The sequence below is a fragment of the Oreochromis niloticus genome, linkage group LG7 (genome assembly GCF_001858045.2).
Source record: "Oreochromis niloticus isolate F11D_XX linkage group LG7, O_niloticus_UMD_NMBU, whole genome shotgun sequence".
NCBI lineage: Eukaryota > Metazoa > Chordata > Actinopteri > Cichliformes > Cichlidae > Oreochromis > Oreochromis niloticus.
The window spans coordinates 62,192,719-62,216,856 of record NC_031972.2 but is presented as its reverse complement, the minus strand read 5'-3'; the positions used below and the strand labels follow the sequence as shown (position 1 = coordinate 62,216,856).

At 40.8% G+C, this 24,138-nt stretch overlaps 1 protein-coding gene across 4 annotated transcripts; it reads left to right on the top strand.

The window, feature by feature from the left end:
• Positions 1 to 109: 109 nt before the first annotated feature.
• Positions 110 to 23,985, top strand: dyrk4 (dual-specificity tyrosine-(Y)-phosphorylation regulated kinase 4). Of its 4 annotated transcripts, none has more exons than XM_019361927.2 (15): positions 110 to 466; positions 1,001 to 1,070; positions 14,329 to 14,412; positions 15,792 to 15,944; positions 16,140 to 16,290; positions 16,528 to 16,691; positions 17,617 to 17,753; positions 19,781 to 19,921; positions 20,681 to 20,819; positions 21,091 to 21,172; positions 21,276 to 21,448; positions 21,577 to 21,637; positions 21,760 to 21,889; positions 22,057 to 22,214; positions 22,344 to 23,985. In XM_019361927.2, the coding sequence occupies exons 1-15, from the start codon at positions 435 to 437 to the stop codon at positions 22,616 to 22,618; spliced, it is 1,950 nt and encodes a 649-aa protein (XP_019217472.1). In that variant the 5' UTR covers positions 110 to 434; the 3' UTR covers positions 22,619 to 23,985. The 4 variants fall into 4 exon arrangements, with proteins under 4 accessions (XP_019217472.1, XP_005471189.1, XP_025765063.1 ...); XM_005471132.4 differs by having other exon boundaries at positions 114 to 466; positions 22,341 to 23,985; XM_025909278.1 differs by lacking the exons at positions 110 to 466; positions 1,001 to 1,070 and adding an exon at positions 7,767 to 8,855 and having other exon boundaries at positions 22,341 to 23,985.
• The last annotated feature ends 153 nt before the right edge of the window (positions 23,986 to 24,138 follow it).

The window sequence follows — 24,138 nt, the reverse complement described above, 5'->3', positions numbered from 1 at the left end:
ATTTGGAATCTTTTTAGAAAAAAATTGTGTCTTTACAGAAATATAATAATCCGGATGTAAAAGTAGGCTAACCACCCTGCATCCAAACGTGCGGCCCCTCCTTTATGCCGTGCTACTGTCTCTGTTGCCGGTATGGTTACTGAGTGCTGCAATAAATGGGAAACGTATAGCTCAGCGGGTGTCCTCTTCTCCCTTTGTCTCGTGCTCTCTCACACGAGCGCGCTCGTGCAACTAAGCGCCCACGTCAGAAAAACGGGAGAACAGCCCTGTCAGTGAGTACTTAGTGTACAACAGCCATTGTGTTTGGGATAAGCCGGTGGTGGTAACTACAGCACGAAGGCTGCCAGCCGTTTGTTATTACCGTCTAAAAACCAGACTAGTGGGCATGTCGCGCATAACCGCTTCATCAACACCTCCTTGCTGATCACGTCAACATGAGCACGCCGAACAAGTCTTCAGAGAAAAGGTTTGTGTGGTCCTCTTTTAGAAGTTTGTGGTATGTAATGCTATGCACGCTGCATTTAGTAAAATGTATAAAGAAGTAAATAAAAGCCCATGAAGAGTTAACGTAGACGTTTTTAGTCCCTAATGGGATTTAGAGTCTCTTTTAATGACCTCTTTACATTCCCTGTTTACCGATAAAGCTATTTAATCCTAGTGACACGTTCAGTTTTATGAATGAACTGGAGGAAGAGTTGAATGTGTTTAATAAAAGACAAACTTGTGTCCAGAAGGTGTCAGTGTAGTGTACGCAGTAAGCAGCTGAGGAAGAGTCCGTATCTGTGTCTGCTGTAAGAAAAACGAACTTCACAGTATGCAAACATTACATCTGCATGTGGTTTCAGTCAAAGTCCATGGCAACAGGGATGACAATAATTTGTGCAAGACTTATGAAAGATGAATCAATATGCGTTGGCATAAGTGAAGAGTAGTTTAATCTGCAGTTGATAAAGCAGCAGGTTTTATGTTCTTAAACTATAATCTTTTTTTCTTTGAACAGAAACGGCCCCAAAAATAAGCTCGATAAGATTTTAAAGGAGAGAAAATGCACCTTTCCCCTTCTGATCAAGGTATGGAGACAGCAGTTCGTCTTACCACTGTGCTTTATTATTTCAATTGTATGCTAAATCTTGAAGAGTTTTTTTTCTTTTCATTTTGCCATCATAAAAGCTTAATGTATTACATAAGTTATTGTTGTTGCCAAGGTTTTGTGGGGTGATGGAAGGCCTCCAAGCAACCAAACACCCTGAGTTCATCTGCAGGCCATTAAATAAATGTTATTTAGGTGATTGTCTGCTCTCAGCAGAAGTGATTTATTGGGGAACATGCTCTCCCTTGTAAAGTTCTTGGCCTGCACCATGGAAGCATCTGAGAGATGTGCTCTATTTCCATTTGCTGGGAAGAGCAAAACTACCCGATGGCAAATAGTTATGACGTTACACACATCCCATATCTGAGGCCTTCCGCGCTGACACCTGTGTTAACCCCATCATCTCTTCTTCCTGGAAAGTTCCACAGCTTTGAGCTGTGCCCTACAAGGATACATTCATGCAGGGGTGGACTGATTCGACCACCCCCTCCCTCCTGCATGAAGGGATTAGCGTGTTTCAGAGCACCTGAGACCTCCCTCGCTGAGCTCCTATCGGACACTTTTATTCTTACTGTTGATTAAACTTTTAATACAGTTTGGACCTCTTTGCCAATAGTGGACAAAGACCAGTGGAGGAGAAATTACTGCATCCTTTAATGCAAAACAGTTTATAGGAAGATCATGCTCACTGTTGTCTTTCTGTAAAGCATCCTGGGTTCAGCGTCATTCGGACTCTTTTAAGTAAAGCAGGGATAGTTTGATATAGAAAGTAGATGAGCAAGGTGGAGAAACAAAAGAGAGAACATGAATTTGGGGAATTAGGGACAACAGATTGATATTGCATGTCTGTGTTGGGTTTGGGTTTGAGAGAGTGGGAATTTAATGACCTATGGAGAGGGCTAAATCACAGCAATAAGAAAGCCCATCGTCACTTAAAACAGCACAACCAAGCCAAGCTCAGGTTTGTGTCTTCCATGTGGATTACTGCATGCTGCGGAGTGGGTCGGCTAAACGCATCCTTGTTTAATCCTGTCATGGCTTCTCTTATTCTTTGATCCTGACACTTTAAAAAGGCCCCTCAAACAGATATCCTTATTAATTAGCAATAGCACTCCCCACAGGTTGTTGAACCAAAAGATGCCCAAGATAAGAAAACTGAAAAATCTTTGATCGTCAGTGAGATATATTCGATAGAGTGGTAGCTGAGGCCTCATTTGAAGCTGCCACTGACGGACTCCTCGGTTAGGGTGTCAGTTCAAAAGATTTTCTGGTTTTCTAAGTTAGGCTATCGATGCGAAGCATTTGCGTCATTGCAAAATACGGACGCAAGCAGCTGCTCTCAACAGATGCTCGCTGAGACTGGAGCAGGCAGTGTCTTTTCAAGTTTGCAGCTTTTGTATATTATGACTCACTGCTCAAGTCCACTTGATCATTTAAGAATGCTTTTTATATCACACAGTGACTCATGTATGTACTTGGACATATATGACTTACATATGGACATTCATCTCCTCACTGAAGCTCAATGTTTGCCTTATACTGGGACCTTCATGCAAGTGCACATCTCTGTGTTAAGTGATTTCTATCTCCATGGCTCATGAATTGGCTTTATGAAGTTGTAACATTAAATAGTGTAATTGGAATAGCAGATCTACATTTTAAATTTAGTATTGAAATGCCTGCATAAACTGTTATAAAACATGTATAAAAACACAGTAGCAGACTACGTTAGATCAAGACCTTGATTATGTTTCGTGCACTTCTTGACACGCTTCACTGCATTGCACCTGGTCAACCACCTCCACAGAATGTGGAATAAGGAGTGTGCCACCCTATTATTCTAAAGAACCCTGCCCCTGATAGAGTTTCTCATCACTGCTTTGTTCCTTGATGACACCGGACCCCCTGAATAAAAGCCGGTCATTTAGAGAGACATAGGGTTCACCTCTTCTGAATTACAGGCTGATATCGATGTCAGCGAGCACAGAGTTCACACTGTAACTTTATTGCAAAGTTGACTCTGCGCGTAAATTACATGTAAAGTACGATGAGCTTAATTCTAATCATGTCCTAATCAAACTATCTCCGAGCGTGTTTGTGTATCTGCTTTCCTGCACTGTGTTCCCTCCAGTTTTTGTTTATGCATGCAAGATTTGATGTGTGCCAAGTGAACGGCCTGTGGCTTGTTTGTCACATGGCTCTCGCTTGTGTCAACATGTGAATCTCCATGATCACCAAAATAGTTCCAGCCATAGCAACATTTTCATTTCTGCCAAGGATTGCTATTCCTCCCACTGGTTCCTGCAAGCTGGGCAGGTCTCATACTGCCAAGGTGTGATCCTGGTTAGGCCACCATGTCACAGCTAAGTTTCACAATGGTGAGGAGGTGTAGCGGTGCTGCCCGGAGAGGATCAAGAGGCCAGAACACTCCTCGGCTGATAAACATTAATTGGATCTACAAAGAATGCTGTGTAAAACAGCCACCCAGGGAGTTTAGTTAATGAGTGTCTGGTTTAGTTGCATGAAGTGTCTGTTTTCCTTTAACAGTGAGTCATGCAGTACCGAGCTGCAGGGTATGCCAACGTCCTCCCCCATCGCACCCTCTCGTTCCATCTCCATAGGTTCAGGAGAATTGTTGTGTAATCTGGTCTAATCTAAAATATTGTTATATAAAAGGACACATTTGTTGCGATTGGTTCATTGATTCCTACACAGTTTTACAGTATAATACAATATCAAAGAATATGAGATGTGACTGCTTTAAATCATGTAGTAGTTTTGCACAGTTTTGATTGAAGCTGCGAATTCAAACTTCACTGTTGGCTGAAAATGAAAAGTGTTTTTAAAAAACCCGCTAATAATAAGTATTTATGTTTTTTACTATGATGATCATTTATGTAATTATAATTGCACTTCCTCTCATGAAAGCTTATAATTGTATTACATAATCAGGACCACATTAATCAGGATTTACCTTTAAGCCACGCCTGTGATAGCCATTGTCTGTTTTTAACTAGCTCAAACATTGGCTTCTTTGGACCCGGGTGGTGACACGCTGTGCAAAGGTTTGTTGTGGTAGGTGACAGGAGAGTAAGTACTTTGGGGTCAGAAGTTGATCATACCTAGGTGATGAGGCTCAGCTTTGTCCCACCACTGGGAGGCAAAAAGGTTGGCTGGTTGGTGGGTTACTAATGGTGCATGTCAGTGACGCACCATAACTTAGCTCGCCAACTGATGATTAGAAAGTAAAGGAGGGGATGGTTTCTAGGAAAGCTGAAAATGGAAAATTAAATGCTGTGTTGCCTGGAGCTTTTAGCTCACTTGGTGCTACATTAGACCCATTTGTAGACAAGGTTTGTGGTCACAGAGCTGCCAGAGATGTCAGGCCATCATCACTCACACAGGTCTGATGGCACAAGCGCGTCGACTCCATCCTCAGGTTCTCAAACCTGGCAGGGCAGAGTCTGGGGCATTCAGGTCAGCGCCCGCACCACACGACAGGGGGTAAATCCTGCGGTGTTGTAAACATCTTTAGCAGCGAAACATATGACACACACACACATTTTGATCATAGAGCTGAACTCTGATACACACATGCACCTGCGAACATTTTACGCCTCAGCTGCCTCACAAGCAGGCCAATTAATTTCATCTTATTGGGTTTATTGAAATAACAGTGCAGCGATCAGAGCCAGACATGGGGCCCTGGGTCAGGGCTCATTCCAGGGAAGGAATGCCGCAGATCTTAGATGAAAGAATGATTCATGAGGTAAGACTTCCAGCTCTATATTAATTTAGAAAGAATAAGCTAAATATAGGCTATGGTGTCTTACTAGAGATTGTAGCAGTAGAACTGCTGTAGAGGCACCATGACTTTTAACTTGAATGCATTGAATATCTCCAAAATATGACTTTTGATGTGAACAGAACAACAGAGCTCAGAGTATCCAAAGCTGGATCCAATCAATGTTGATAAGACGAAACCCAGTCAGGCTATCGACTGTTACTGAGCTAGTATATGTTTTATGTTTTTATTCTTGTGGTTGTAGGACATCAGTACCATCAGTTTCCCGGCCTTTTAAAATTTCACAAAGAGAAAAGACTTCCAGCGTGTTCTTTAATGGTTTTCAGAGAATAGCTGCACAGCGATGCAGTGAAAAGAACGGTTAGACCTGCAGGAGTACTTTTGGCTGTTGACTATGTCTCTCACTGCAGCTCAAAAGATTAGGAGAGGTGAAGAGATAGCAAAGCAAAATGTTTAAAAAAGAGCATTCTCTGATTTAATCACAGAGCTTTTATGACCACATAACATTTTATTTTAGTTACAGTCAAAATCTTTAGGATTTCTTTCTGTGTTGAGACATTTATCAAGGGTGCAACGGGTGGCAAGCATTCAGTCCGTATGTCAGATTAGTTTCAAACAGTGAGGGATTTATTTGTCGGTGCCACCAGAGCCCCATCAACCCCCGTTCAAGGCCACAGAAAAATGACCTGTGGCCCACTTCTGGTGTTTTCTGTGACAGTCTGGGTCTGCCTGCTAAAGAAGGCAGACAGGAAGCTCTTGTATATCTGTTTGTGGTTATTACAGTACATGAAATGGTGAGGACTGTATTATAGTGCATGGGAGGATTATTGATGTAGGTTGTCCCGACAGGCCAGCACAGTTGACACAAATATGAAGTAGTAGGTCAGCCTCCATGTCCAAACACCACACACAAACATACAAATCACAACTATACAATATTGAAGTAAAATAAATATTATGTATTTGAAGAGTTTGTTCAGCAGCTTTTTGTCAGAATCTTTCGTTTTTAGAAATCTGACATAGATTCATCATGATTTGTTAACTCCTCTGGAGCCTCAGATCATATCATGAAATCATATCACATAGTGCTGTTTAATTTCATGTTTGTCTTTGATTTTGCTTTTATTTGCTATTTTATGACATACGTTACAATTCAAACATTAGAAAATATTCACTGCTTTGCTTTAAAGGCTTATCCAGTTCAGGGTTTGGAGGAGCTGCAGCCTATCCCAGCTGTCGAGGGGTGAGAGGTGGGACAGGTAGACAGGTAGCCTTTCGAGCTCACACCTTCAGTATTTAAAAGTGGCAATTAACCTAACCTCTGGGAGAAAGCCAGAAATCCCACTCAGGACAAAAAACAAGACTTTGGTCTAAAGCAACAGTGCTAACCACAACATGTCCCCTTTATTGGAAAATATCCTCATTAATATATCCTTATTATAAATCAATTCATTAATTTATTCACCAGGACATAAACAAATCTGCTTTGTTGACTTTGATTGCAGGATTTTTTTGTCAAACAGGACAGATACTTTTCCAAATTTAGACAATATTTTACTACAAACGGTGGCTTGTGTTTCTGTTGCTGGACACAAGTCGATTTGAGGTTATTTGCCTGTTTTTGTCTCACCCTCTTCACCCTGCTGGAGAGAGCCTCTCCACGTGGCTAATAAGATTTCGCTTGCTTGGGAACGGCTTAATTTTCAGCTTTACTCAAATAAAGAGACGCACACACTAACATAACAAACATAAATGCAATCACACAGATACAAGCACACAGTCCTTATAGAGAATGGGGCTGAGCAGGCTAATATTCAGAATTTGGCTTGATTGTAATTACTTTAATAAAAACAGATTATCAGATGCTCTTTTAATGCAGTGACTCAATGATGACATCGTTATTGTTCTTCAGACAAGAACTCATTTATTTCCACAGTAGGTTTAACAGACTGGGGATCTTAGCCACAACACCTTTGCAAAATTTGCACTTTTGCAGGTTTGCACAAGCACTGTTTGCATATAATGTATGTTACAAGTGAGTTTATAATCACCTGTGTGACTAAAGTGTATGTGGTTGTGCCACCTTGTGAACTTGACCCATATTGCACATGGTGACATGCTGTTACTGAGACGTCTGCTGTGCATTTACTGACACGGTCTGTTTTGGCCGATAACTCACCTTGCTTCAATTTGCCTTGTCTGGCACCTGGCAGCGATTAGCCAAAGGCCCAACAGAATGTAAGGCACCAGGTTGCAGTCCTCTCAGAGGTGGCAGGTTGGTCATGACTTAACAGACTTACTGTTCATTCTATCCAGATCAGAGACATTAAAAAGGTATAGCCCAGTTATATGACTGATCCAGCTGGTTGCAGGGCAAATGAATTAAATAATACAGGATGAGAGAATATAGGACGAGACAAGTGATACAGCAGCTACTGTACCTCAAGTGTCCCAACTGGCTGACTGAGCAGTAATGGAATACACCACCCTGGTGCTTCATGCTACAGAAATAGCAACATTTTTCCTGTCACCAAAACATGGTGATTTACAGATTTTATTTTTAGTGGAGGGGTGGAACTTGTGTGAGCAGACGGTGCTTGTGCTTACTGACAGCGTGTCCTCTGGCCTGTAGTATGACGGCAACATTTAATATGAACTGTTGCACTCTTACCTCCCTAATAACTGGACTTTAAATAGAGAGCTCCTCTGATAAATCATTTAATCATCAGCAATAAATTAAAAAGAAATACAGAGAGATAATTACAACACTTGGTTACCCAATGACTATCTGCAGTAAAAAGCTCATAGTCAGCCTTTGTTTCCTGTCCTGCTGTGGGCTCTGCTGTTTCTGCTGCTGTGTGTAGCACGCAGGAGGCCAGGGGTAGCTACAGGAGGGTGGGGTGGCTAAGCTGTTTGTTAGCAAGACTGTAGCATCCCAGAGCGGTTTGTGCAGCAAGTAAAGCAGCTAAAGTGGTGTAGAAGAGTAGAAGAGATGGAGGGGTGGATAAGGAGAAGCAGGCAGGGGGATATGACATCCCCGTTGTCTTTGTCTCCAGGATACAGTGACAAGTGAGAAGGAAGAGGAAAGTTGCAGGCATCTGTTGAGCCACATGGGAGGGCCATTAGAGCTGCACCACCTCCCCATCTGACTTCCCCATGAAGTGCCCACCTGGGAGGACGATGAGCTCTGTACCTGTCTTTTTTCATCTGTCTAGTCCCAGCTCACCACTTCCCACCCCCTGTCCTTCACTCCCAGAGGCCTCTTTTACGGTAAAGTCAGTGCCAGGCCCCTGCTGCTTTGTCTCCGGCTCAGGATGGGTCCCCAGTCAAGTCCCATCCATACGTCACTGGCAGCAGCAGACAGAGAGCACTCCCTCACTGATAATAGCAACTGCACAAAGCAATAGCATCCTCTCAGTGTCTGTCGGCAGTCTGCCTCTCTGTTCTGGATAAAACCTGGGGCAGAGAAAAATACTTTGCAGAAGACTGAAGAAACCACAGAGATTTGGAATATAACCTCGTCTAAACGAATAACTCGATGAAGCCAAGTCCAGATTGTAGAGGAGTACTGATAAGAATCACAGGAAGTTTTCAGGGACCTTATCGTTTATAGAAACTTATCGTCGCTTAGGTTTGTAGCATCGAGGTTCTGTGAAGTTGGAGAAGTTTTTGTTTTTTAACGAATGGAGTTCAACTAGACCAAAAACCTACTGGAAATGCAGGCCTGGTGTCATCACTGCCATCATAATCTTTTCATTTGCTCCTCAAACAAGAGGCCATCTGTTGTTACGGCGCCTCTGGATGGAAATAGTGTCTAGAGGTTGAGATATCTTTGAGGCTGCGGTTGTGACAGCATGGAGGAGATGTGCTATGTGGGAAGACGGGACCTCACCTGCCTGCTGTGGTTTTAGCCTCCTCCATGGCTGCTGCTGGGGTAGGAACAGGAGGGTCAACCCAGAGGTATGTTTAGCAACAGGACTGCCTAGATGGGACTAGAGGCCATCATTTGTTTCCATCCTCCAGACAGCCACACCCATTTATGTGCCTACAATCTGTTTTTAGTTAGAATTTACTTTTGTTTTTATTGATTTCTTTTAAAGAAATGCTCACAGGTTGTACATTTTGTGCTATGTCACCCGTAAATAAACTGTGATCCTTTGTTTCTTGATTTTTCTGTTGTCATGGTTCCATACTCCGTATCTGAGGTTTTTACTTCAGGTGCTCTCATGCGGTGTCTAATGTGTTGTCACCTGGGTGACAAAATAGACACTGCTTGAAGACTCTTCCAGGATAACTGTGGCAAGGTTTACAGTCCTCTATGTGCAGTCAAGATCGCGGTTTCATCTCGTTTCCAGTCTTCATGCTTGGCTAAGCTGTTTTTATTTTTAGCATGCACATGAGAGTGAAGTCAATATTCTCATCTAACTCCCTTTTTCCAGTCATGCTGCAGTACAGATGCATGGTAATGAGTTTTGTCAATATTAATGAAACTTGAAGGAGTCCTTCCACCTCTGAGAGGACCGTGTGTTCACTGTCACTATGTTCACCTCCCTCCTGGATGGCTTCTCCACCAACAGGGGACAAATACTCTCAGTGGTTCAGCTCTAAACCTTAACTTATCATTTGTAGCACCTTCTTCATATTTGGTCATTGTCCAAAAATAATGCTGCAAATTATTCAGCATTATTTATTATACAGTTTGATTTCCAAAAGAGATGCTAGGTTACTGTCTAAAGTGAATAATAAAGGCAGATTGTAAGGATAAGACCATCTTTCTGTACTGTCTTGCATGACATTTTATTTGAACTACACTCTAGGTATTTGGGAATTTAGTATATTAAATAATTGCTTTATATAGAATTTTAGCTGCCTACTAGTATCGCAGATGCTGCCCTGGCTCTTTCATCCATAGCCCTTTGTAATTCTTCTTTTATAGACCCAGTCATGTTACTAACCTTCTGCTTCTGAATTTGTGAGCTTTGCATTATTTAATTTTCCAGTTGTCATTCTTTGTTTATTTCAAGACTATATTTGATCTGTTTTTAATTTAAAGCATTTAAACATTTTTGGAAACAGGATTGTCTGACTAAACAAATACAGCAAGAGAAATAAGAGAACAAGAGAACAGATAAGAGTATAATGAGGGTAGTAGCAGCAGCTTCCTCAATAGGGCTCGTTCCCAGAGCTGATTACTGAAGTAGCCACTGTTGTTGCATAACTGCTGTCGTCTTATCATATTCATCTCCTGTACTGGTTCTGGGCTAATCAGCACATGGAGCAACTGAGTTGTTTCCCTCCTGCAGTGGGGATTAGTCATTGGAAAGCAAATAATCTCGTCTTACATTTCCATTGTGAGATGAACATGATGCAAGAAGGGTTTTTTTGTTGTTGTAAACAGCAGCCATTTTGACATTTTACAGCAGGGTAAACAATTAAACATTTTAATCGTGTCTTTTTGGCTCAGTGTAATGAATGATAGTTCCACCTGAGTGTACCTGACCATAACCTGTCAGAATGGCTGTTGTGAAAGGGCCCCATGATCTAATATGACTTTGACAGGTAAGACATGTTTCAGATATCAGTGCAGTCAGGGTTCAAAACCCTGTAACTGTTGTGTCAAGGTGAAATGAAAGTTCATTGCTATTTCTTCTGGGTTTTATGAAGTTCTTTTAAAGCCTGCTAAGGCTACAACTGTGTTGAAACCAGTTGAGTGCATTAATCACTGTTTTGCCATTCTGTTTTATGGAATACTTCTTATATAGCACTTTTCTGCTCTACTTGAGCACTAAATGGGCTTGATACAACTCCACTCATTCACCCAAGTCTAACTGCTTTCTATCTATCATTCACACTCCGATGATCAGAGGGCAACTTGGGGTTTAGTATCATGCTCAAGGATACTTTGCAATGGAGACAGGAATCAAACCACCAACCTTGCAATTAGGAAATGACCTGCTCAACCTCCTGAGCTGAGGTTTTAGTTCATTTTTATCAATTACTTGACCCTGAAGTGCACAGACAAATGGCACAGGACTGCAAAACATGGCAGATTTTAGCAGAACTGCTTAATTTTAATAAATGTTGGCAGAAAGACACAAAAAGAGTATGAAACGTTTTAATCCAGTAAACTTGGATTTATCTGAATGTAGCTACTGTGGAAAACACATCTTGCGTGTGCGTGTGTCACTTAAAGATAAAGACTCATCTAAAAGATGACTTTTGAAGAACGACGGTGAGACCGTGACCGTGCGTTACTTGCACGCTTTCGACAGCGCGGAGGTTTCTGGACCTCACTTTGAAAATAAGAGTCTACATAACATTTACAGTATCTGAAGTGAACTCTAGCATTGTGGCCAATGCGTGCGTTGGTGTAGCCCTCGCTGTACAGCGTCGGTGTTGGAGAGCGCATCAGTCACACAGCATGGTGTAGGTGGACGACAGCAAACGGATAAAAAACCCCAACAAATCTATATCGGGACAGCCCCAGCTGTCAGCGGCAGAAACCTGAACAGGTGGCTCCTCCGGTGTCTTAGCAGAGCGCGTCACGGCACAGAGACCCTCAACAGCTTGTCTCGCGGGCTAATCTCCTCTCTGACGACAGTGCATTTACCGTGTGCGCGTAAAACCGGGAGTACGGCAGGTTTGGGTTGTGGGAATCTGATCAGTCATCGGGATTTTACTCATCAGTGTTTATCACGAAGTTGGACTTTTGGAGAGTGCGCCTTGTTTTTGAGGTTGGACGGACAGACTTGGATATAATGACTTGGATTTCCTAATTTCGCCTTTGTTTTTGGATTGTCAAGGCTGATAACGCAGCATGTTGCCAGAAATAAATAACAAGGTGAGGAGTTGTTTGTTCGCTGGATACTAGACTGACTGTCTGGTAGCAAAGCAGGAAGTTCTTATTAATCGATTAGGGATCAATATTCCGGTTTACAGACAGTTTACTGGAAAATTACAAAAACAAATTGACGATACTCATAAAAGTTTCCTGGGATTATCTTATGGGATCATAATGTTGTCTGTGTTATATTGTTATGATACAGACGATATGAATATGTTCTATAAATATTAATATTAACACTGATTTACCTCCACTGGCACCAGTGTCAGAGCATGCGTTATCTTCATTTTTATATTACTTTCGCCCTGACACAGGGCTAATGTCCCTGATAATTCCACTGTAGGACAGACCTCTAACAGGTAAACTTTTATAATGAAACTAAAGTAAAAATCTACCATTTTATTCACTTTTTAAAAAACTCATTCCAAGAATATTAAGTGTAACTCTGAAATGATTTCTCTTTCATAAGCTATCCCACTTAAGTGCTTCTTTCGCAGTCCACCCCCTTTCCCCTGAGTGCATGCCAAGTTATGATGAAAAATCTGATCCATTTCTATTTCAGTCGTTGTTTAGCCTACTTACTTCAGTGTTTGTTGTGCAGATAGATTCTGTAAGTCTATATGTGTTCTGGTATATTTTTCACACCTTACATGGGAACTGGCATAAATTTAACCTTTGCTGTTTTTGGCACTTTCAAGAATTGTAGCCCTTTTTTTTCCTGCACGAGTGAAAAAATGCAAAATTCCTTTTTACAAATTATGTTAAAACTAAGAACTAGCACTATTTGTGATCACATGGTTTGATGACTATTTACCACCACTTCATATCCACCCTTTTCCTTGTGGTCACATTCAACACGTGATGTGTAATAAAAAATAAAGGGAGAGCATGACATGTCTGACAGATGACAGTGTTCATGAGCAGCAGGTTTTACAGTTTGTTGATGTTTACCTCACTGGCTCCTGGTTTTATTGCTTTGACCCTTTAACCAGTTGACCCTAATAGGATGGTTTTGAGACCAACCTGCTCTCATACACCTGTTGATATGATCCTACATCCAGCTAAGACCCTAACCACAACAATAAAGGCATGGCTTTTGTTGTCTTGATTGTAGGTCCATTTGTTTATTTGGTATGAGAACAAATATCCTTTTTCTTTATGGTCTCACCCAACCTTCGTGTTAATGGATTATGGATTTACATGGGCAAAGTGAGCACAATTTTATTGCATATACAATAAAGGTTTGTCCAAGTCTGTGTTTAAAGTGTTACAGTTCATCCACTGTGTTGCAAAAACAGAATTCAATTTATTGTTTTTAAGAAAAAAAGTGAAAACAAAATGTGCTCATTTACTTACTCAGTGTCAGCTGATGTATATGCATCTATAACAGTGGAATAAAAGGTCACAAGTCACATTTGCCTTATTGTGATGTCACTGGGTTTCCAGTGGCTCAGTGCTCATTAGCCAGGCTTACAGCACACCTGTACAGGTGATGTTTAAGAAGTCAACCTGTCACAGTGACCTACATGGCTCCGGCTGTCACTCACTCACAACATTGTAACGTGACCACATTATTGTACCCTACTTTTTGTTAGTGTTACAAGTGGTTTAATCTGAAGAATTGTATCAACTTTAATGCAAAGGGAGAAGCCAGAGAGCGCTTGTATCCTGTTAAGCTTCAACAAAGTTAGATGCATTTCGAATCAGCTAGTTGGGTTAATTCACCTTCTGTAGACAGTTCTGTGGTGACGCTGACTTGATGTTGCATTTGCTTCTCAGCCAATGATACAGATTAAGATTGTGATCTGGAAGCTGTTTTCCATCTAGCACCTGCAGCCAACAACCCAACCTGGCCTGTCTCACCCTCTCCCTTTCTGCCAGGCTGATGGAGTGAGTTTAACACATATCCCCGTATGAAGCTAAGCTTTATTTCACCCATATGGTGTCATCCAACACAGTTGTGAGCTCAACCGCTGATTAATAAGGCACGTGTAAGCTGGCTTGGTGATGAAGTGAAGCACACAGAATCATCCCAAAAGCATGTGGTACTTTTTTAGAACAGCGTTTATTGCTTCCCTGTAATGCATTCAGTCCAATGATTCTCCTGTGAGGACTTGCTCGGAAGCACGTGTACACCTACTGCAGAGCACATGGACATGCACATGAGCACATGCTTACACAAACTATGCACAAAGGGAAATTTAAAGTGAGAGGATTGGTGTCGCTGGGTTTTTGCAGATCTGATCTATTTTAGGATCACAGTGCATTAATTTAGCTCGTCTGGTTTCAGCCCCGCTCAGCTGCCCAGAGGCTGTGTGTTTCTGAAGAGACTGGGGAATCCAGCACAAGTAGACACTTAATTATTATCTGCATGCCTGCTTTAATCTATCTTTTTTGGTGTAAAGGGATTCCTTTATTTGACTTGGACATGATGTCCACTTGCATCACGCTGTAAAAATAAGTCACTGCAGGAGAAAAATGTGGTTACCCATTGTATCTATTTTATTTCCAGCTTGTTGGAAATAAAAGGCAGCTATTTCTCGCTTTTCGTGCTGGGCATTTTATGAATCACTCTCATTCCTCCCACAGACATCACGACCAGAGGCCTTCCCTCACCCTCACAGGCTCCCAGCAGAAGGCAACCGTATTGGAACAAATCGTCCCTGCTCACAGGTCAGTGCTTTCCCACCGAATGATGCTTAACAGCTGACCAGAAACATGTTCTTTGGCCAAGTCTATCCTCCACTGATGCCAACTTTTTCTTTTTGAATTCAAACTAATGTGCTGTGTCTGACCTACTCTAACAATTTCTAAAAGACAAACAAAGAAAAATAAGATTAACTACAGCCACTAATTTCATCTCTTTTAAATATATATATATATATATATATATATATATATATATATATATCTATGTGTGTGTGTGTGTGTGTGTGTTATTTAAACAGCATGGCCCCCCAGTTACGTTCAGGCATGTAACTGTGTTTGCTTCCTTTGCCTGTTGTGGCAGGTGCTTGCAACTATATTTAGCTTATCTCTATGCGTCATAACCAAGTTGGCAGATCTTGCAGCAGCTCTTAACACGTGAGATGAAATATCAGAATTTATGAAAGTGCTTTTTTATGGAATGCTATCAATAATTAATATGAAAGAGTTTAATTTTCATCCAATCCATTGCTAAAGGGGATGCAGTATCATGATGGATGTAGGGAATCTCTGTTTTCCGTGTAATCTCAGTTCAATACATAAAAACGTGAGAAACAAACCCCCTGTTGTCACAGACGGCTTTTGCAGGATGTTCTCAAGAGGACTTGGCAAAGCACAGAGGTCTAATTTTGCACCATCACTGCCAGGATTGAGCCTTGCAAGGCAGTGACACATGTAATCATGCTCTCGAAGCAATCAGGGTGGCAGCCTAAGAAAAGCAGGTCAGTGCACCTCACCCTCCTACAAAGCCACCACTGACGGAGTCTGTCAGAACGCAGACTCATGGGTCTTTGTCCCCCATTTTTCTTTCACCCTGACCGGTAATTCCAAACGCTATCAGCTGGAGGTCCCGGTCACCCGAGCCTCCACTGACAAAATGCATGAAGGGATGTAGGTTGCTGAGACCACAAAGCAAAACAGATGAGGTGCAGCTTGCACATTCTCATGAAAAAAAATGAAAGGGGCTGCAACAAGCATTTAAAATGAATATTTGGATATCACACTTGTAGCCGTATTTTCATCCAATTAATTTGTCGTCTTCTTACAATTGTCTGTTTAGATACCTGTGTTTCATTCTGTCATATGAAAATGTAGAAAGTATAGAGAAATATCATTTTAGAGGTCCCAGAGCTAGCTTGTTGGTTGACCTAAATTGACTATTTTATAATAATTTTGTCTTCATTTTATTTTATTTTTCACTTCAAAAACCAAGCTTTACGAGTTTGGTAAACTGATCTGATAAAACTTTGCTTTTATTTTCTAACTCTTATTCCATTTATGTTTCACCTTTTTGTCTTGAATGCACTTACCAAATATACTTCTATAACAATTTATCTGAATTACAGAAGTTTAATTCCAGTGTGGGGACTCTGCCTCAGCTCGAGCCACCAGTGGTCCAGGTGATGGTTAGCAATGCCAAAAACCAGCAGCAGCAGTCAGACAGCATCTTGCCCCAAATTGCCAGCAAAGGGGGTCCAAACAACTATCAGACACAATCGGTGAGGCTGTTATTAACTAGGCATCTGTAACATGGTGAGGTAGAAGCTGTCTAATGTGCATTAAGCTAGTTTATTTAACTCAAAGCTGAGAAATGGCGCTGTAGTTTTAGAATTGCTGTGAAAACGTAATGAAGATCCTTCCTTACTATTCATCTCCCAAAATGCTAAAAGACTCTATTATGTGTTACTTAACAGGACGAGAGGCCAAAGCCCACTCAGCAGTTCACCACACGGTTCGGTACAACAGCTGATAGAGTGTCAGTGTCTCGCAACAGCAGGATTTTCATCAACAAGCTGGAGAAAGAGAAAGCATACGAGGGTCAAAAGTTACCCATGTCACCTTTAGGTATGTTGGTGTCAACCAGAATACAACACAAGTGAATCATAAAGGCACGGAAACGTTATTTCACATTTTGAATATATTGTAGGTGTTCCAACACAAACGTAACTAATATTTTTCATGCCCTGATGGAATGAAAATAGCATGCTGGCAATGGAAGGCGATATTTCAGAATCCTCTGCATTTGGCAGATCAACGTGATACTGACTCATCCTGTCTTCCTCCTCATGCTTCCTGTTGCAGAAGCATTGAAGAACTTCCAGGATCGCCTGACGGAGTTTGAAAAGGAGGAAATCATGGATTATTCTGAGATCTGGTTCCTTGGTTTGGGTTCCCAGAAAATCGAGGGTTCCCAAGGAGCTCCACAGAACTCAGGATATGATGATGAACACGGAAGCTACATCAGGGTACAGTTTCAGAGCAAGCATTAGAGTTTTACAGGATTATAACCATCAGGCTTCATCTGTGTTAATACCTAAGTTTCACAGCCTGCAGGAACTTATATTTTTGACCTTACACAGCAAAGACTGACAGTAGATTAAATAAATAGGCCTAATGAAGAAATCATATGGTAGCATCTAACAAAAGGTGCAGTCAACACCCGAGTGTAGTTTCTAGAAGTTTCTTTGAAATAAAAAAGGAAAGAAATATTAATTATGATGAGGTCACCATCAGGTTGGGTCAGTTTGTCAAGAATTCAAGTGACTCCATTCATGAGCACATCCACATATCGTACTGTTACATTGTAACCTTGGTTCTCTGAGTGAGAGACTATCTCTCCTCTCCGTACAAGTGGAGAGATAGTCTCGATATGATAGAGAACCCACATGCAGCAGTAGTATGCAACAGTAGTAGGCGTTATGTAAAAGAGATTTGTACTATTCATTTATGCACCAACAAGCTGGCCAATGAAACAGTCTGTGACCAAATGACCTCCAGCAGCCGCGGGCAAACCTCCACCGTTCAATCTGACCATGTATAAATCAGACACGTGATGGACAGTTGTGTGTTAATAGACAATATGCAATGACTGAGCTGTTAAAGCCTGAGTGACTGACTGTTGTTTAGACTCTCATATGTCTATTGAGGCTCATCTCACTGTTACAACCTTGACTGACAGTTACAGGAAAGCCAGTGTGCCTGTACAAAGAAGAGAATGCTGCCTGTATTCTAAGACTGTAATATCACTAAGTTAATATAATGTTATGTTAGTAAATCATGATATTACTTTACATCATTTACTCTTTCTGTGATATAAAGATTTATTTTAGTGCAAGGACACAGTGCACAATAATCTCACATCCTCACTTCTCCTCTCTCTTGCTCTTTCAGGTGTTGCACGACCACATTGCCTACAGGTTCGAAGTGCTGGAAGTGATTGGGAAAGGCTCCTTCGGACAGGTCCTAAAATGCCTGGATCACAAGAACAATGAACTTGTAGCCATAAAGATAATCCGCAATAAGAAAAGGTATGAGAAATGACATGAAGATGTAATATGATTTATTTTTTTCTTTTTGTTTGTGATCAATTCACTAAAGAATCAAAAAAGATCCTGACATTTGTATTTTTTTTTTAAAGAAACACTTTCTATCTTCGTGTACTTGTTGTTTTAAAAATGCAAGTGAAGTAAAGCTTTACAGCTTCCTTTATCCTTGAACTTACCCCCAAACTGCTGTCAGATGGACATTAAAACCCCACTGGACTCATTTTAAACTAAATTTGGTCTATGTCTGAATTATTTAGTCTCAACTATTAGCTTAATATTTCAACCATCAGTGCACTACTTTTAGTACCTACTCTGGTAACAGCTATTCATATTCAGCTGCACTAACTGCCAAAAGTATTTGCTCATCTGCCTTAACATGCATATGAACTTGAGTGAAATCCCATTCTTAATCCATAGGGCTACTCACTCACCCATGTTCTTAGGACCTTGCTTTGTGCACTGGTGCACAGTCATGTTGGAAGAGGAAGGGGCCGTCCCCAAACTGTTCTCTTAAAGTTGGGAGCATGAAATTGTCCAAAATATCTTGGTATGCTGAAGCATTAAAAGTTTCTTGCACTGGAACTAATGGCCTGAACTCCTGAAAACAACCAAACAGCATAATCCCCCCTCCACCAAACTTTATGCTTGACACAAAGCAGGCAGGCAATACCATTCTCCTATCTACCATCCAAACCACTGTGATTCGTCACTCCAGAGTAAACCTCTCCACGGCTAGCATCCAGTGGCGGCGTGCTTTACACCACTGCATCCAAGCTTTGCATTAGACTTGGTGATGTGAGGCTTGGTTGCAGTTGCTTGGCCATGGAAACCCTTTCCATGAAGCTCTCTACACACTGTTCTTGAGCTGATCTGAAGGTCTGCAGTTTCATGGGGGTTGCTGTCGTTCCCAGTCACTTCCACCTTATTATAATACAACTCAGTTGATTGTGGAGTATTTGTGGAAATTTCACGACTGGACTAGTTGCACCGGTGGAATCCTGGAATCCTGGAATCCACGCTGGAATTCACTGAGCTCCTGAAGCAGTATACCTGCCTCGGTGCTTGATTTTATACACCTGTGGCAATGAAAGTGATTGGAACATCTGAATGAAATAATATGGAAGGATAACTGACCACCTAACAATTTTAACTGCTTATCTACCTGCCTGAGTTGCTGCCAGTTTTAGCTTTTTACCTTTTAATATACTTTTAGTATTTCAAATTTCCAATGCTTACTTTCAAGGAGTTCTTATCTTTTCTGCTAGAGCCTGTCTACATCTACTCAATTCTAAATTAAATTGTGTTCGGGTTTTGTCACATTGCCTGTCCAGGTTCCACTGGCTTTACTGTGAAAGTAGCCCGTGGTTTCTGGGCTACCTCTGGGTGGGAATCACTGCTCTATCGAATAAATTATTTGTGACATTGAAGAAGTTAACTTTTGTCAGCCATTTGAGATCTGATTCCCCGTTGTGAGTTTTTTTTCCCCACATGTCTGCAACCTGATCACTTTACACTTCAGGACTCTGCCAAATAGTTGAGACCTGATTTAGCATGGTAGAAGTCGGCACCCCAATGGTATTATCTTACCTGTCCATCTTAACTGAGGATCACAGTGGCTGCAGTGCCAGAGTCCTGTAGGTTAGATGCAGGAACCATTGGGTCCTACCGCTACTTCAATAATGCAGAAAACAAAATAGGTGCAACCTGGCACAGAAGAACTTTAAGCTGTGTCAGATGGCTATCTTAGATCTGATTTCTCTGGGTAAAGGTTGCGTGCAGTGGATATAGAGAAATATCCAGTGATATCAGGAGGCTTTTGTGCAGAGAAGCATTTCAATCAGAGAAATAAAGCTTGTACAAATACAGATCCTCATTTATTTAATGACTCTTCTTCTTTTATAGAAAATTATACGTTTTTCTGCACTGGTTTTATTAAAAATATAGAAATGAGTAATGAATCAAATCACAATTGGTGTGAATTTAAATATCAGCTGTCAATATGTCTGTAGGTTTCATCACCAGGCTCTCGTGGAGCTGAAGATCTTGGACGTGATAAAGAGGAAAGACAAAGACAACCTCCACAATGTCATCCACATGAAGGAGTACTTCTACTTCCGAAATCACCTTTGCATCTCCTTTGAGCTTCTGGGGTTAGTATGTTACCTACATTCAGAAAGCAGGAATATAAACACACTAAATAATGAAGCCTTTAATTGAGGGGATCCAACGTCAGTCACCCTTCCCAGGTACAATAGCACGGTGTGAAGACAGTGTAGCTTATCAAAGGCAGTTCTTGCATGTGTCTTTATTTCTAAGTAACTGCAATCAATTAGGAGTAAATTGACTACCTGTGTACCTCCAGCCAACCATGTTTTAGTATGGGTCACTACTGATATCTATTTGAGGAGAGAGAACTTTGTGTGTCACTGTGGCTCAATGACCTTTACGGGACGTCTCGAGCTGCTACCTTGTCTAACATTACTGTCACCAAATCCTTTAGTTAAGGCCTTGATTGGGGCCCTATCTCTTACCCCTTCTTGCTTCATGTGCGAAGGATCTGGTTACACAGTCTAAAGAAATTTATGCTCATCACGAGGAGAGAGAAATAACAGGGGGATAAAGTCTTTGTATCGGTCTTCCTATGAATGGAGGCACAATCGTAGATTATTTCCTAGTAAGTGCTCAAGACTCAGTGCATGTTTTATTGTAGGCGTCAAGTGACATTAAAATTAGCAGCCTTCTTTTTCAGAGAATTTATTTGAGGAGCATCTTTTTATAAGTAAATCCACACTGAGTACACTTGGACATGGACAAAGTATTTTCATAGAAACGTTCAGGTAGACGAAGCTTCTTTATGTGTTGTCAACTTGATGGAATAACCAAACGTCGCGTGTTCTTCCTTCACCTAGGGTGAACTTGTACGAGCTCATTAAAAAAAACAACTTCCAGGGCTTCAGCCTCGCCCTTATCCGGCGTTTCACTCATGCGCTTCTCAGGTGCCTGCAGATGCTGCACAGGGAGAAGATAATCCACTGTGACCTCAAACCGGTACTGACCTGCATCACATCTCTAATACCTGAATGTGTTTTGAGAAGATAAAAAAATAATATTTGACTGATTGAAACGTAGTGAAGCAATCAAAACTGGACATCAATAACAGCTTTACTCTAATTCACTGTACTGCTGTTGATGATTGCTTTGCAAGGATTAGTCAGAACAATATTGCAGATTGTGCTCCACCTTGTGGTGCATCAGAGTATTGCACTGGTACTATAGAAATTGGCGAGTTTTTTGACTGTTTGCTTCTTCTTTTCAACAGGAGAACATCCTTCTCTCTCAAAGAGGGCCAGGCAACATCAAGGTGGTCGACTTTGGATCAAGCTGCTATGAACAACAAAGAGGTAAGAAGGCAGAACTGGTTTGATGCACATGTACAATTAAATAATATCACACTAGGGAGGTGACAGAAATGCTCTCTTTTCCCTACTCATCCCCCTCTTTTAGTGTACACATATATCCAGAGTCGCTTCTACCGCTCTCCAGAGGTCATCCTGGGTCACCCTTACAGCATGGCCATCGATATGTGGAGTCTGGGCTGCATCCTAGCTGAGCTTTACACAGGCTATCCTCTCTTCCCTGGAGAGAGTGAAGTGGAGCAGATAGCTTGCATAATGGAGGTATGACAAGAAAATAACCTGTTCTGTATACAGACATTACTTTTCACGCTTTGCAGTTGTAACTGCATAAAAATGTGCTTTGTAGTAATTGAGTCACTTGCTTTTTATTGTGATATTTGACCTGATAGGTCCTTGGAATGCCTCCAAATGATTTTGTTCAGTCAGCATCGAGAAGGAGGTTGTTCTTTGGTGAGATTTTTTATGAATTCTGTGGATAATTTATATGTTTTATTTTATGTAAAGTATGTGTTTTTAGAACTTGTCAGAGATAGTGATAACTCTGGTAAAACTGTGTGGTATTATCTGTGCAGACTCTAAAGGAAACCCAAGAAACATCACTAACAGCAAGGGGAAGAAACGGAGACCCAGTTCCAAAGAGCTTTCAGCTGTGCTGAAAACGAATGATGCTGTCTTCTTAGACTTCATCAAACGCTGCCTCAGGTACGATTCTGCTTATTTGTTCATGGGTCACATTATGATTCTTTTCTTTGTCTTTCTTAATCAACCACAATTACATTTTGCCTCGTCTGACTTGAGCTGGTAGATCATGACTATTACTTGTACACATAAATGAATTCATCTAAATTCAAACTGTCTGTGCTTTTCAGCTGGGATCCAAGTAAGCGCATGACTCCTGATGAGGGGTTACAGCATGAGTGGATCCTACAAGGAAATTTCAACAAAGTCCGGACCAGAACCAAGCCTGCAGCCAAGAAGACATCAGACAGTTCGACCAGCACAGACAAACAAGCTAACAGCCATCCTGGTAAGAATATGATATTTACCAGATCTAAATTATAGCAAATACTTTACTTGATATCCATGTCACTTTTTAAATTGTTTTGTAATTGCTGCAAGCTGACATCTAATATGCTTTGTTTCTACGGCGCAGCAGAGACGGTCAGCTCGGAAAGCAACAGCAGCGACAAGCTGAAGAAAGACAGTTCAGAAACCGGAACAAAGATGGCTCCCGCAGAGCGTCTGCGTCCCATTGGGGCCTCAGCAGAAGAGGAGGTGTGTGAAAGTGAAGGCAAGCTGTCCACAGATACCAAGCGACAGGAATGCAGTGGAGAAAGGCCCATACACATCATCATCAAACCTCAAGAGGAAGACGACACAGAGAGGAAAGATATTCAGGAGCCATCTCAGGATTTGTCACCTGCTGTCTAACAAACAGAGATAAACATGCTGCAATCATGACAAATGGGAACAGAGAACATTCAAATAACACGATTGAGAAAGCTGATTTTGAAAACCCTGCACATTCACAAAGTCAGTGAAACGTTACCACTGATAGCAACAGAAATGTGTGATTTACACTCACACACAGAAAACGTCTCCGTTTCCACGTGCCGTGTATAAAACACTGATGTATGGATTAGAAACAACAATCAACAGCAAAGACAGGCATCTTTTTTTATTGTTTAAACTATTCAGTCGTAGTGTATTATTGTTTGTTTGGTGAATCTTAGAGTTTTTATGACAGTGAAGTCAATCAACCAGTTGCATTTTTGAATGAAGTTGAGATGCAGTTGTTAGTTTGTCTAAATGTGTCACAAACTGTCTGCCACACAAGAATGTACAGATGGTACAGCATAAACTCTCCTACTGTTTATGAACCCCAAAAATCTTTGCTGTGCATTGAAAATCTCAGAAGAGCTGATGTGAAAAGAAAAGAACATTGTAGAAAAAAAGATCTGCAGAACCGTGTGGTGCAATAAAGGCTGAGCCAAATGTTTTCTTTTTTCAGTTGTGATATTCATAAAATATTTCCCATGTACATTTTAATTATAGTATGAAGTTAATGACATACTGATTGTTAATTACTTTATCGCTATTTATTGTGGAATATATTTGACCCTGTGTTTCATATTTGTTTAACAGTTTAATTCAACAAACATTAAATATTTGTAATAGAATTTACTGTGTACATATATATATATATATATATCTATGTTTCAGCTGTAATTTCTTATACATGTCAACCACAGACCATGTTATGAGAAAATATTTCAGATACTTGTGGGGGACTTAGACAAGGTTTTACTTGTTGTGTTGTTATTGTATGAAGAAATTTTGTATGTCTGTGTTATTACCAACATTTTTTATATTAGATACAAAAAGACAATCCTATTATTGATAGTTTGTGCCTTGCAGTATTAGAAATCTTGCACTTTAATATTGTGTGTGTACACCTGAAATCGCTGAATTCTTACCTGACTTTCATTTAACCTGCCAGGATCCTTTTTATTTTATAAGATCTTATATCTTATATCATGTTACAGAAAAAAATGAAAAAAAGAAAACTTGCATTTTATAAGTTTTGTTTGTTTGTTTGTTTTGTTTTGGGGTTGGTTTTTTTTAGTCGCCATAAAGATCTGACATAAATTGCAGATAAGCCCGTGCCCTCGCTTTGTGTTCGCTAAGAAGGCAGATGTGCTGAGATAAAGGATTGTAGCCGAAATAAGAAAAGTCCTGAGAATCGTTTTTATGTCTTTTATGATGGAATAAAGACGGGAGAAAAGCTGTTTCAGAAACCACGTGTTTGATATATCCTTTTTATTCAACCAGAGATGAAAACGAGGCATGTTCATCGCTTTGTGAGCTTCATACAGTTTGGACTACACTAGTTTTCGGTTATATTAATTGATCTTTCAGGTTAATGTGTTTTTGGTGTAATTCTTATTTTC

Excerpts from the sequence above, each read along its gene's own strand:
- dyrk4 (XM_005471132.4), top strand. The coding sequence starts at position 435 with ATGAGCACGCCGAACAAGTCTTCAGAGAAAAG. Across the intron at positions 14,413-15,791 it reads CAAATCGTCCCTGCTCACAG|AAGTTTAATTCCAGTGTGGG; the intron begins GTCAGTGCTTTC and ends TCTGAATTACAG. Across the intron at positions 17,754-19,780 it reads ATAATCCGCAATAAGAAAAG|GTTTCATCACCAGGCTCTCG; the intron begins GTATGAGAAATG and ends ATATGTCTGTAG.